Raw genomic sequence first — 14,884 nt, 5'->3', positions numbered from 1 at the left:
TTTGTGGTATTATCTTAAGGCTGTGGAGCACTTATGCGTTGGGGCCTGGCTGGAATAAAAAGGTTCCTAGAGATAGGTCCCACACTGAAGGTCCCACCACAAGTCTTGATTTGCCTACTCTGCTTTTTGGTTCGCTGAAACATGAGGCCTCCACCAAGCACTCTCACACCATGAATGCTACCAGTCTTTCCCCACTGTGGTGGAGTGAAATCACTGTAACTGCTGACAGATTGTCTGTCAGGTGTCTGTCTCAAAAACACTACCAGAAGAGAAGTCCAGTGTGACATCCATCAAAGTACTTGTATGGTTTTCTATGGAACTAGGAAATGCCACTCTTAAAATGTGGGCAGAACTAAAAAAAGGACCAAATACCAAAGCCATTTTGAGCAATTTAACAAATTCAAAGCTATAGTGATCAGCATAATATTGACATTAAAAACTGGTATGTATATCCATCTGATTTTTGACAAAGATGGTAAGACAGGGATTTGAGAAGCTGGGTGTGGTGGCCCATGCCTTAAATTCCAGCACTTAGGAGGCAAAAGCAAGCAATCTCTGAGTTGACGGCCAGCCTGGTCTACATAGCAAGTTCTAGGCCAACCAAGGCTAGACCTTGTCTCCAAAGGAAAAAAGAGAGAGAAAGAAAGAAAGAAGAAGAAAGGAACACATAGCATTTCCAAGGCTCTAGATTATCCTCCATGCCAGAAGCAGAGAGGGAGGAAGAGGGAAGGAGAGAAAGCAGGATGGCATACCTGCATCACAGCTCATAGGAGCTAAAGACGCTGGTGAACAACAAAAAACACCTTAGAGAAAGGACAGTGTTTTCAATAAAGGATGCTAAGAAATTGATTTTTTTACTTATAAAATAATGAAATTACATACCTCTCTCTTATGAGTTCCAACTCAAAATGGCTTAAAGACACAATAAAGAAAACTCAGCAGAATACAGAGATAGCCTTATAGAATAGGAGAAAATACTTGCAATGTATACATCTGACAAGGGATTGGTGTCTAGAATATGGTTTTCAAAAACTAAGAAAAAGAACTGAAGATTGAAACAGCAAGTAACCCAACAAAAATGGTCAGTGGATCTAAACACATTTCTTAAAAGAAAACACCAAGTATTAGGAAAAATGTTCAGTATCATTAATTGTCAAGTGCAAATCAAAACCACAGTTACTTCCCATTACACTAGTAATGATGGTACACATCAAAAAGACTACAGATAGGAAGTTTGTACAAAACTACAGACACACCATTAAAGTGGTTAAATTTTATTTTAAGTACTGTGGAGGGACTTTTGTTTATAAGGCCAATGCTTTTGTAGTTCTTGTGTGTCTGGTAAAGTTCTTGGCTTTACATAATTAACATTACAGTGAGGATAGGAGATGACAAGCAAATAAGTTAATGTGTGGTGATTTGCAAGGGAAAAATAATAAATAGGGGAGATGGGAATGTTCATTGTGGGATATTACACAGTAATCAAGGCATGAGGCCTCTGATAAGGTAACCTGTGAGTACAGCTGTAAAAGACAGGGAGCAAACCAAGCAGATGGTAAGGGAGCAATTCCTAAGAACCAGGTGTACGCAGCACCAATTACATACATTTACATTTTTTATTTTTCTATTTTTCTTGTGGGTGTATTCACATTTTTGCATGTGTTTGAATGCATGTACGTGTAGAGGCCCAAAGTTGGTGCCAAGAATCATTCTAGAAGACTCTTCTACTTTCTTCATTAAGAGAGAGTCTCTAAGTCAAACCTAGAGCTCATCAATATGGGTAGGTAGCCAGCTTGCTCTGGGGATTCCCTATCGCCACCTTCTGAGGCTAGAATTACAAGTGATCTGTCATGACCAGCCAGCCTTTATACATGGGTTCTGGGAATCCAAACTCCAATAATTATACTTGAGTGGCAAGTTCTTTAACCACTAAGCCATTTCCCCAGATCTTTCACGTTTTGAGAACATTTTGTTACTTCTGGAACAATAAAGTAGAACTTAGTATGGATGGTCGTATGGATGGTGGCCTAGGGCCTCCTACCTTGGTGGCAGTAGCAAAGGAAAGATATATTTAGAATTAATAATAAGAGTTTATGATAGATGAAAGACAGAAAAAATAATCCAGAATGGCACCCTGGTTAATAACTCAGAACATAATCATGCTGCTTAATGAAATGGCAAAAAAAAAAAAAAAAATCTGAGAAATGAAGGATGGAATAAAGGAAGAAAGAAATTTTAATGCAAAAAAAAAATTTTTACATATTTTTTGATATGCCTAAGAGCTTTCAAGTGGAAATTACAAAGTGATTAAATGTAAGAGGTCTGTCAAACCTACTTCAGATGTGAACATATGGAGTTGGACATGTTTGTGTACAAGCAGACTTTGTGCCCAAGTGAGTCCATAACAGCCCTGGGCAGTGTAGAGAAGCAGAGGGACATAAGGGAATCACTTGTTTTGAAGTGAGACAGAAAATGGAAAACTGTTAAAGGTGATAAGATGCCAGTAGACAGGGATCAGTGCAGGAGAAATGCTTGATTACATGAAGTGAAAAAGGGAATTCATGATATGATAGAGAAGCTCCTAGTGTCATTTAACACTTGGAGGCCCTGTGAGTGAACTTGGCAAGGAGAAATCTGTTATGAACAGAAGCCAGTTTGGAATTGGTTACAGAGTAAATGAGGGGAGTGGGAAGAAATGGAGTGAGTACACAACTTAGTTAACCGGTGCTTTGATTTGGCACTGAGAAGGTTCACTAAATCACCTTCCCTCAGGTGTTCAACCACGTAGTTCCACATGCAACAGGAATGGTGCTAGCTCTGGGTATGCACCAGCCAGCACTAAAAGATACAAAAGTGAGCGAAAGCCCTTTCTTTTGAATTGCTGCAAGCCACAAAAAATATATAAAGTAGGATTTCAGCTGATTATCACAAAACTATACCTGGAAGAAGCCAAGGGCCTTCTAGGGGTAAAGCTGAGGCTTAAGGAGCCTTGGTGATATTTGGCTTCTGATTCTTAGCCATTTCCTACTATGAATTTCTCATGTGCTATTGTAGCTTTTCCATCATTCTTTGGGCACAATTTTCTTCTACTCAAGGAGTATTTGGATAACCTTCTGAGCAGTAACACAGCCAGGATCCCTAATTGTAGGTCTTTCTGCAATTACTGTCGTTAACAGCATCTGGCAGGGAGCATCCCTGACGGACGAAAGTATCTTACCAGAGACACCTCTGTACTCTCTAAGAACAGACTGAAGCATCCAAGGACAAACGAAACAACACCTGTCTCCTAGGTCAGGAGGATAGCTTTATTTCTTGTGCGATGTAGGGTGAGACCCTCCTTCCTTACAGCCTTACTAATAGACCCCGTACTTCTTGCCTAGCCACTTCTAGGAATGTAGACTGAGCACATAGATCCCCTTTTTGATATACTAACCGGTCATTAGCACTCAGTTGACCTCCTCTTTTACTACTCCCATTTTGGGTTGTAAAAGAAAGCCTGATGGTCACTGCCTGAGGAAAATTCTTACCTGCCTTCATGACCTTGCAAGAATTCAGGCCTGGTGACCCGGCTGGAGGGGCAGGATTGTTTGGGTATATAACTGTAAAGCTAGAGATTGAGAGAGGATTAAAGCAAATGGACTAAAGAGCTCGGTGTGCTGAGATTCTTTTCCCAAAAATAAATCTTGCTGTTCATAGTTTCTCTTCTGAACCCTTGGGAAGTATATTCTTAAGGCTAGTCATTTAATAATATACAAGACTGAATTCACTGTTTGAATGCTGCTTTTTTTCCCCTCTCTCAGCAGATAGCAGAATGCTAGCAAAAGATTAGGCTTTTGTCATGATTATATTTACATTCTTCCCTCAGCTCTCTATCTCTTAGTATAGCTCCAAAGCCGCCCCTTTCTTTCTGTGTACTATTAAATAAGATCTAAGTACCTAAAATAATACAACAAGGAGCTAGTTAATTTATATTTGTCCCTATAAGGGGAAATTAATGAGAATTTTCCAAAGCCTTTTGCCCTAAAAAAATGTAGAACAAAATACGTTAAGTTGTTCCCAGAAGTCCCCCAGGACAGGTGGGAAACATCCAAAGATCCGAAGCATAAAAGGAAATATGTCTCTGACTGGGGCAAGCTAGGTAATAGATGCAGCTGGAGACAACATGAAAACAAGTATGAGAAATAAAACAGTATAGTTAAATCTTGTTAATGGGCTAGAAACCTACCTGAATTATATGAAACACTTTAAAAGTTTGCTAATTTTATATATTACTTTGAAGTAATTCATGAAAAATTATATAAGTGATGAATAAATCTCAATTTCATGGGCTTCACTGAATAAGGAGCCAGCTAGCTGAGCAGTAGCATTCCTTGTTCTCTGTTTCCTGATCTGGATGATCTAGTATGATCAGTTGCTTCCCACTAATTGCTCTGCCTTCCCTTCCCTACCATGGTGGACTTGCATTATAACTGCAAGCCAAAATAAACCCTCCTCCCTTAATCTAGCTTGGCCAGGCATTTGTCCTAGCAACAAGACCAGTAACCAATGCAACAAGTGTCTACCAATGACTTACATCCTTGGTGATGGTTTTTGCAGCACTCTTGCCCCAAAGGAAAAGTCCCGACACACAACAGAATCCACTAACAAGAGTTTTATCAAGACAAAGAGAAAGGGATAGATGTGATCAGGCCTGTGGAAGGACATGTGCGAGAAAGAGACTGGGGGAACATGGCGCCGTCTTATAAAGGCCAGGACACACCTGCACACACAGGCCCAGGCGCAGAGATCACTCGGTCACGTCCGAGAGACTATGTGACCTTGTAACCATGGGGCATGGGTCATGAAGGATGTATGACCCGGAAATGACTAGGCGGAGATGACTAAGTGTCCCGCCGGGCATGCATGACCATGGTGCATGGTTGGTATCCTATCACTTGGCCCATTTTTATTTTCACTCTGACAAAGATCTTGCTATGCTTAGTGCAGGGTGCCCTCAAGCTAAAGATCTTCCTTCCTATGCCAGCTTCAGGAGTAGCTAGAAACACCACACTGATCCTTGTCCCTGGGCCTATTCTCTGTATAAACCAGGCCTCATCCCTCTTAAAAACCAAGGAAATGCTTATAGTGCGATTAGTCTAAAAATAAGATGGAAAACAGACATCTGTGAATTTGCTAAGCATTGAACATTTGGGTCCAGTTGGGACTCATGGGATACAGGTGTGATTGTAAACATCAATTTTCATCCTTTAAACAACAGAAGGAAAGCTGTTTCTCTTTTCTTTAGTTGGTAGCATACATGGGGTTCTTTATAATTCTTTAAAGGATATATTATCAAATCTAGTCATGAACATGTAGAACATAGTTCTTATCCCAATTTTCAAGATGCAAAAACTAGAATAGAAAGATTGATTACTTTGGGTGATGCACAAACCAAGTGACAAGCTGGACCCAAACACAGGGTAGCAAACTCAGCCTGTTTTTTTTTTTTTTTTTAATCTTGCAATATTTACAGTAAATAGGCTCATTGGCAACATATTACCTTTAGATAAGATAGAAAAGCAGAATTTGATGAGGAAAAATATGCAAAAAATTCAGTAGCAATAAGAACAAGAAACTGACAAGACTATGCCATTTCACAATCATGAAGAAGTTGAAAGAGATGTTATTTGGTTTTAGTTTATAGAACAAGATAATTGAGGTGTTCTTTTTCAGGCATAGGTATAGAAATATTCAAACACTAAAGAATATTTGCAAATCATCTGAGTAGATTTCCCCAGTGTGTAGATGATAATTACTCATTGTATCAAATCTTAACCTGTTTTCTGCATATAGTCTGGAACAATGAGATCTAGTGAGCATTGTAACTGCAAGTAGTCTCTCATTCATGTGGTAATTTATGAGGCACTGTGTTGGATGGCATGAACTACATCCAGCAGTTCTGGGATCAGGACTGACTATCCACCATTAGTTATACGACCCCAGTATGCTACTTGGCTGCTAAGCCTCAAATTTTCACATGTAAAAGGAATGGTAACAACTCTATCCTCATGGGACTGCTGTAAGAAGTAAATGCATGAAAAGCATGTTGGATCCTGAAAAATAACGTATATTTAGTGTGCTAACTGTTATGAATTGTTCCTGTGCTTACAAAGTATCATGTTAGGAACATTATAGATTAGGATGCCCAATTGGCATCTGCAGATATTCTAAAATTAGATACTCAACTTTTGTAGTATCATGGTTCTGCAACACTGAGTATGCCATATAAATAGGCTTCCTCTGCTGAAAGCTATGAAGTGAACTTTTACATTATATTTTTGCTCTTCTGGTTATCATCTTTCATGATTTAATTCATATTAATAAAATATAATTGTGCGACTTTAAAAAGTTAACTCTGTAATATTCTTTTTCAACTCAGTCTCTTCTGCATTTGAAAAGCACTCTGATATATGGACATATTCTCCAAGCATGTATTAGAATCAGAACTCTCTAAAAATGGAAATAAGTATCAAAGTTATGTTTAAAAGTAAATATGAAGTGTTTACAGAAGGATTTTCTGCTAGTGATATAGGGAATTAACTTAGAGATGTGAGTAAGGAAAACATGTTAATATCTTACTTTGTGATTCCAGTAAGAATTAGGCCAATCAAAAAATAAATTTCAAATGCTGTTCTATATGTTTGGAAGATGTGGCAAAACTGTTATTGTTTAGATTTTATTTATTTATTGTTTAGGTTTGTGTTTACATATTTGTAATTCACACTTTATTTCTGTATTTATTTCACATGTAATTTTTTTTTAATCAGCATTACTAGAAGTAGAACTCATAGCTTTATGTGTGAAAAGCAGGGCCTGTGTTGCTAAGCTTTGCCCTCAGGCAGATTTATTTCCTTGATCACATATGTATACGCTTAAAATTAATACGTCACTATATGTTAATCTTTTGCAGTGTGGTTGTATTTGCCATTCAGGTCAGGAAAGAAATGAATTTTGTAGTATTGGGAAATTTTGGAAACTTTTATTCTGAATAAATTTCAAACTATTTCTTGAATTCTTTTCTGTTATCATATCAGTAAAATGTTCTATGTTGTTTCTTTCATTGGTAATTTCCCCTCTTACTTCTGTGTGGTTCATCATAAACAGTTCAGAAATTAATACTTTGCAATTACAAGAAAATACTTAAATTTCATTTAACATCTGTATCAATGTGGTTGGTTTATTTCTGTTTTTAGAAGTCTTTGTAACTTTCATGATTCTTCTGCTTAGTGTATCTTCTGTTCAGCAGTGTAGACCGTTGATAAGCATTATTCAGTGGCATATGGTCTGAGTCTGACATGCTTTGAAAAAGAGTACAGAGTTCTGATAATGAGGATTCTGTGAAAATGGGAAAACCAGCACAGCAGATATGCTTTGAGAAGCTATGGGATTTTAGCATCTTGAAACAATATATCACACTCAGAGGGACAGAGCTGGGCTGCACAGTCTGTTAGCTCATTCTTGTCCAATCTGGTCTCTTTCTTGTGGAGCCAGCATTGTCATCAGCTTGCTGAATTATATTCTGACTGGAATGTGCGTTAGGCCCAGAGTAATGTATCTACTTAAATGGAATCCTATCTCTCTACAAAAGCTTTTTGAGTATAATAAATTTAAAATATAAAAAAATTTTATTAAGTTAAAGTAAATGGTTCAACAGCTTACATATGTGCCTCTTCTCCTACCCCCTAAACAGATCACTCCAAAGAATATAGATCTGTTTCTCTTTTATGTACAATATTGAGTATTTTTTGTTTAACTATTAGGTGGTCTGACATATTTCAAAAGCTGTTTATTGGAAAAATACCAATGCATTACAACAAATATTTGTTAAACAGAAATGAACATTGGAATTGAAACTTCCTGTTGTTTTCATTATTGTAGTCAGTCATAATTCTGTAACATCCCATCTTATCAAAAATTAACCCTTTCAAGTCCTATAGTATCCATTCTTATGTAATAAATAATGTGTCTTATATCTATATGGAGTTGTACTACATATCCTTGGAGAAATTGAGATGATAACCCAAATACTTTTTGAGAATCTTATTTTATTGATTCAAAGTTGAGAAAGTTTACTATATTGATTTCAAAATCAATGAAACTTTTACATTTAAACATACTGAGTTGTAGAAACAAACTAAGTGTGATGTTAACACTACTCATTGTATAAAACATAATCTGTGATAAGCTTTGTAAATTGATAGCACAATGGCAAGCAAATAGAAAGTGCTAAAGAAATATCTGTTAAAATGTTCAGCTTTCAGTACCTGAAAATTTCCCAATTTTTTTGCTTGACTTAAAATAATTTGATAAAGGTGAAACTCATTTTAAAATATAAAAACAAATACTTATGATTCAATAAAATATATTTTTTAATTCCTTTAGGTTACTTTAGTAGTATTTTATGTTTAATGATTAGCATCTATAAATTTTCCCTTTTGTTACTCAGAGAATTCAGATTTATAATAAATGAAGTTTTTTTTTTTAATTGTCCTCTTGAGGATTTCAGGGATTGCCAGTTCAGACAGGCAAAGCTTTCTTTTTAGTGCACTGATTTATGTGAGTGTGAGGTGGGGAGAGTGAGAAACAGCTCCTCTTCCCCCAAACCTCCTGTCACAAGGTGTTTTGGTTTTTGAATGGCAGATGGCACATTACTTTTGAGGTATGATTGTCATGGGACACTGTGAATTACACAATTCATATGTACTTATTTCATTAATAAAGCTGAAAAATCTAAAAGTAGTTTTAAGTTTAAAAGTATCCGTGAATCAATATAAGTTGAAAATACCTTATACGGTGAAAATGACACAAGTAGTTTATGAGACAATTTAAGAACATCCGTCCCTATGCCATCTTCATTGTAGACAGTGTACATATCTTATGGTAAATTCAGAGAAGTTTATTTCTTATGTTCACAGATACATGCAAAAATGCTGTTAGTTATGTATTATGAGATAGAATACACTGCTAATACACTATAACTATCACAATGAAAGTTAAATAACATTTCTAATGTGTGTGTTATTCAAAGTATTGCCTACTCAATGCATTGCTTTTTTTTTTTGGTTTTTCGAGACAGGGTTTCTCTGTGTAGCTTTGCGCCTCTCCTGGAACTCACTTGGTAGCCCAGGCTGGCCTCGAACTCACAGAGATCCGACTGGCTCTGCCTCCCGAGTGCTGAGATTAAAGGCGTGTGCCACCACGCCCGGCTGCATTGCTTTCTATAAACATTACTATTAAACTTTACCATTCTTTTATGTATTACTAGTATAAGACAACTTATTCCCACATTCTAAAATCTTACAAGTTTTTTATTGTGAAAACAAAATGAATAGGAATGGAAGCAATGATTCCTTGCATGGATAATATGGACTTGTGTATTTTTTCTAAACTGCAACAGCCAGATAAAGATCCCTTAATTGGAGATTTTGAGATATTTAGTTTATGTACACCCAGAAGAGGAAATATATGCAGGTTCGGCTGTGCCTGATAGAAGTTGTCAGTAGAAAAACAAAATGAAATGAGCTCTAAAGACAATAATAGTTATTTATAGTTCTGTTTCAAGCATATAAAATTGTACATGTTACCTTTTTCAAGCTCTCACTCCAGTATTGAGGACTAGTGGCATGTGTTGATAAGGCTATAGAAGTAACTAAAATAGTTAGAATAGATGAACATTTTGAATATATTAAAAACTTTTAAATAAGAAATAATATAGTTTAACTTTAAAATAAGGAATTATATAGCCACTGTTTCCAGTTTAATTGATAGAAGATACACTTTGGATTTTCACCATAATTTCAGTGCAAAAATAAAGTATATATAATTGTTCAGATACAAATTAAAACCACAACAGAAGTTATATAGTAGGCAAATGTATATTTTATAGATGTTTGATAAAAATTCACATTGGACACTAAATATAGATGAAAGTTTCTCGGGTCTGGCCAGGCCCCCACAGTTCCATGGGCCACTTATAAAATAATCATTCAGAAGCTTTTATTAATTATCACTGCTCAGCCATTAGCTCAGGCTCATTACTGACTAGCTCTTACACTTAAATTAACCCATAATTCTTATTTATGTTTAGCCATGTGGCTTGGTACCTTTTCTCAGTTCTGCCTTGTCATCTTGCTTCCTCTGTGTCTGGCTGGCCACTTCTGACTCAGCCCTTCCTCTTCCCAGAATTCTCCTCTTCTCTTCACCCCGCCTGTACTTCCTGCTTGGCTACTGGTCAATCAGCTTTTTATTTATCAACCAATCAGAGCAACACATTCACAGCATACAGAACAAAATCCCACAGCAAGTGAATACTTTGAAACCTTGGGACTGTCAAGTTATTATAAATAATAAGTAAAATGAGGTTTGAAAAACTGGATAAGAATGCATATGGACAAAGGGTTGATACCCGTAAGCACAAAGGGCTGTATTACACCAATAAGAAAAATAGAGCTGTCACATCTACTGAAGTGAAATGGTACTTCACTGAAAAAACAACAAGGGAATATGAAAGGCTTTTAGCTGCTGATCAAAGCAATAACAAATAAGCAAAAATAGTCAGTCTGGTTTTTTTAATGATCAAAATTTTTCAGACTCAGATATGTTTATAGTTATGAGCTTTTCTGTCAGGAAGGTTTGGAGTAGACATCCTTCAAGTATCTTCAGACTGTTTTTACCCATTGGCAAATTTACATATAGGCTAGTAGTAGCTATTATTACATGACTTTAATGGAGGAATTTACATGCCTGTATAAGATTATTGTTATTATTTCTAACTTACAGATAACGAAACTGAGGCAGTCATCTGACTTAATGAGCACTAAGTTTAGTATGAAAACTTTGTTGGGATAATTATTCTGTCTGGTAGGATTGTATCAGATTCTTTTTGTTGTTTGCATTTTCTCAAGTTTAGACACAAATCCAAAAAGATAAGTATCTTTTTAATATAGCAATGATACTGAACCTTCTTAGACAATATTAAATCATTTCAAATAGTCTTTAATCATTAAGGGGAGTTTATGTTTATCACCATATATTTTTCTCTTGTTATATAATATTAAAATGGGTAGTTTGGAGAATATGTTTTTACCAAGTAGGAATTCTTTTCAGTTTACCCATCTTTAATGAAAACAGGGAGGCTATATATTTGTTTCCATATAATGGTATTAAAAGCAAAAAAAAGCCATGTCAATCAAACGTAATTGGAATACATGATTATTTTGGAGCTGATGCACCTGCTTCTTGGACTTGTGCTTGCATTTATTGGCAGATGGAGAACATCATTGGGACAATACGAGATTCCAACCTGAAGCTGACTCTAGCTTTTGGGATAGGAATGCATCATGCTGGACTGCATGAAAGAGACCGAAAAACTGTAGAAGAGCTGTTTGTGAACTGTAAAGTTCAGGTACTCTTTCCCCTCCTCCATGAACACATATTTAAAAGTAACATAGAAGTTTTATTTTACTTAGCTATAAGACATTTGCTTTCTCTTTTATCTTTTAGGTTCTCATTGCTACAAGCACATTAGCATGGGGTGTAAACTTTCCAGCTCACTTAGTAATTATTAAAGGAACTGAATATTATGATGGAAAAACAAGACGTTATGTGGATTTTCCCATCACAGGTAATTTTTTCTTAAGCTTATATTTCATCCTTAGCAGTTTATGTTTATATAAGTTAAATTTGGAGAATTATCTCATTTAAATATATAATAATCAGGATATAATAATCAAGTTAAGAAGTCTTTATTTTCAGTGCAAATGCTTCAGAAAATATTAAACTTTTTTATTCCATTTAACTTTCCCAATTCGTGCAGGCTCCGAGGCTTAGCTGGTTAAAGCGCCTGTCTAGTAACTTGCCCAATTCATTAATAATCAAAACCGTAGTTAGTGATTTCAAATTCATAAATAAAAGTACTGGTTAATAACTATTAGGTGCAATGAATTTTGCTTAAGAACTATAATTAATAGATTTCAAAAGATATATGGTTTTTAAAATATAAATTATTGCAAAGGTTCCTACAGATTATAAAGGGAAAAAAATTATTCTCTGGGAGGATGAAAGATAAGAACTAAATAAACTTCTTATCCAGGGGAAACATTATCCTGTATGGGCTTTACTTTTCCTTGTTTATTTAAAATAGAATTATTATTTATTTTGTGTGGGTGCATGTATGTATGCATGCTCACATTGTGTGTGGAGGCACATATGTGGGGCCACACCAGCAGTGTGTGTGCATGCAGGTGGAGGTCAGAGGTTGATACCAGTTATCTTTCTCAGTCACTTTCTACTGTTATTTACTAAACCAAAGGCTCTTGCTAAAGCTGGAGTTCATCTAGTCTAGTTAGCCAGCTTGTCTTGGGAACTCATGTCTGCCTCCCAAGTGCTAGGATACAGAGATGCCGCCATGCCCTTCTGGCTTTTCTCTTAGTGCTAGGTCTCCAACTCCTGTCCTCACACTTGTGCAAGTGCTTTATCCACTGAGCCACCTCCACAGGCCCTACAGTATCAATGTTCTTAAATAGCATCTTCAGTCATGTAACTCTAGAGAACTTTATTTCACAGATAGTGTAAGCTACCATTCTAAAAGTTCAGTCTTAATCACAGTTGCTTATTTAATATAAATTTTTGAGTATAGATTATACTGTATGTGTGTTTATATCATGTATATAAATATATATATACATAGCTGTTATATATGTTAAAGATTGTAGTAGTGATGATCAAAGAAGCACATGTTCTTAAAGTATTCTATTTTCTGTTAGTTCTTGATGCTAGAAGCATGCCCTGACCATTAGCTTTACCTCATGCTCAGTGTCACTGCAGGAGGCCTCTTATTCTCTCTTCCATAGATGTGCTGCAGATGATGGGGCGAGCTGGGAGACCTCAGTTCGATGACCAGGGCAAAGCTGTAATTCTTGTTCATGATATAAAAAAAGATTTTTATAAAAAATTTCTTTATGAACCTTTCCCAGTAGAATCAAGGTGAGTTTGGTTTTAAACTAACAGGTTTCATTTCGTAGTGTGTTTATATTTTCCTGGTTATGTTTCTTTTCAATTATAAATAAATTTGTCATACAATGTACTTTGATCCTTTTCTTTCTGATTCTCCAACTCTTCTCATATTATCCCCACCTCCCTACCCACCCAACTTCATGTTCATGCAACCTTTCTCTTTCTCTCCCCTCTTTTCTGTCTCAAAAGAAATGAAAAAGAACACAAAACAAAAATCCAGTAAAACAAAAAATATCAAAACAAAGTACAAAGCCCTAACAAAGAAGCTATTTGCAATTGATCTCCTGGGAAAAGGAAAATCAGTTTTCACCAATGGAGTGACACTGTGTATCATCTGCACTCTGGACAGGCCCTGTGCCTTGGAGTAATTGGCCAACATAAAACAGACTTCATGGTTGCTTTTTTTTTTTTTTAATTTTATTTTATTTAGGTATTTTTTGTCCTGGTAATGTTTTACTAAAACACAATTTGTAGCTAGAGTTTTCCTGCCTGGCCCACAGTCAGGATAAATCTCTGCCACCCGCCAGTCCCACAACCACTCAGACCCGACCAAGTAAACACAGAGACTTACATTGGTTTCAAACTGTATGGCCGTGGCAGGCTTCTTGCTAACTGTTCTTACAGCTTAAATTAATCCATTTCTATTAATCTGTACCTTGCCACGTGGCTTGTGGCTTACCGGTACTTTACATCTTCCTTGTCCTGATGGCAGCTGGCAGTGTCTCCCTCCCCCAGCTTCCTGTTCTCTCAATTCTCTTCTCTCTTAGTCCCGCCTATACTTCCTGCCTGGCCACTGACCAATCAGTGATTTATTCATTGACCAATCAGCAACACATTTGACATACAGACCATCGCACAGCAACAATTAGTAAAACTTACAGCAGAACTTAACAATGTAGTTGTTACTATGAGACAACATGCAGCTGTTACTATTATTTTAAGGGAAAATTTGTTGTATGCTCTTATGGCTACTGTGCACACTGAACTATTGCCCTGGCACCAGATGACAGAGGTTGAACTCTGAGCTTTGCCACTTAATTGCTTGGTATTGAGCAGTTCACTTCATGTTTCACTGTGTGTAAAATGGGCGTGATAACAATCCTAGCTTGCTCATTTGTGTTTGTAGGGATCAGATGAATAATGCTTGGAATCAATATCTGTTGTGAGGAAAGCATTCAGTACAGTATTACTTTACTGAGGAATTTGTATTTTCCTTGGTATTTCTTTTAGGTACTTTTCTTTTTGCAATAAATGGTCCACAATAAGGAGGCATGTAATTAATAGTTTATATCATGTAATACAAGATTTCTATTCCCCACTACCTGTAACTCCAGTTCTGCTAGAGTCCCATACTCTCTTCTGGCCTCCGAGTACACTACATTCATGTGCACCAACCCCTCCTAGACAGACAGACACACACACACACACACACACACACACACACACACACACTTGAAAATAAGAATCAATCTTAAAATAAGAATAAACATTTATTAAAGACTTCAACTGTCCCAAAGATTGGTGGTTGCCTTTTGTTGGCTTGCTTTGGCTTTTATATGTGTGAGGTCTTGGGGATTGAACCTAGGGCCCGAGACATGCTAGGCCCTACCACTACATATATCACTTCCACCCTTCTTTTTATTTTGAGACAGGGTTTTACTAAGTTACCCAGATTGACCTTGGACTCCCTCAGTAGCAAAGGTAGGCCTTGAACTTGCAGCTTCCATGCCCCTCCCCTTAGAAGCTTCAATCACTGAATTATACCACTAGTCTCTACTGTTTGTTTGATTGTGTTTTCCAAAGATGAAGAAAATTTATATGTTTATGTCTA

General features: G+C 36.5%; 1 protein-coding gene across 5 annotated transcripts in view; it reads left to right on the top strand.

The window, feature by feature from the left end:
- Ascc3 (activating signal cointegrator 1 complex subunit 3) overlaps nt 1–14,884 on the top strand; it is a 337,712-nt gene that overhangs the window by 214,302 nt on the left and 108,526 nt on the right. For all 5 annotated transcript variants that reach the window (XM_052751374.1, XM_052751375.1, XM_052751376.1 and 2 more), the window contains 3 exons: nt 11,306–11,443; nt 11,542–11,662; nt 12,891–13,023. In XM_052751374.1, the coding sequence (XP_052607334.1) occupies nt 11,306–11,443; nt 11,542–11,662; nt 12,891–13,023 (392 nt within the window). The remainder of the gene's footprint in view (nt 1–11,305; nt 11,444–11,541; nt 11,663–12,890; nt 13,024–14,884) is intronic.

The sequence above is a fragment of the Peromyscus californicus genome, unplaced genomic scaffold (genome assembly GCF_007827085.1).
Source record: "Peromyscus californicus insignis strain IS unplaced genomic scaffold, ASM782708v3 Scaffold_22__1_contigs__length_63687245, whole genome shotgun sequence".
NCBI lineage: Eukaryota > Metazoa > Chordata > Mammalia > Rodentia > Cricetidae > Peromyscus > Peromyscus californicus.
The sequence above is the reverse complement of the archived record's forward strand: the minus strand, read 5'-3'. Positions and strand labels throughout refer to the sequence as shown.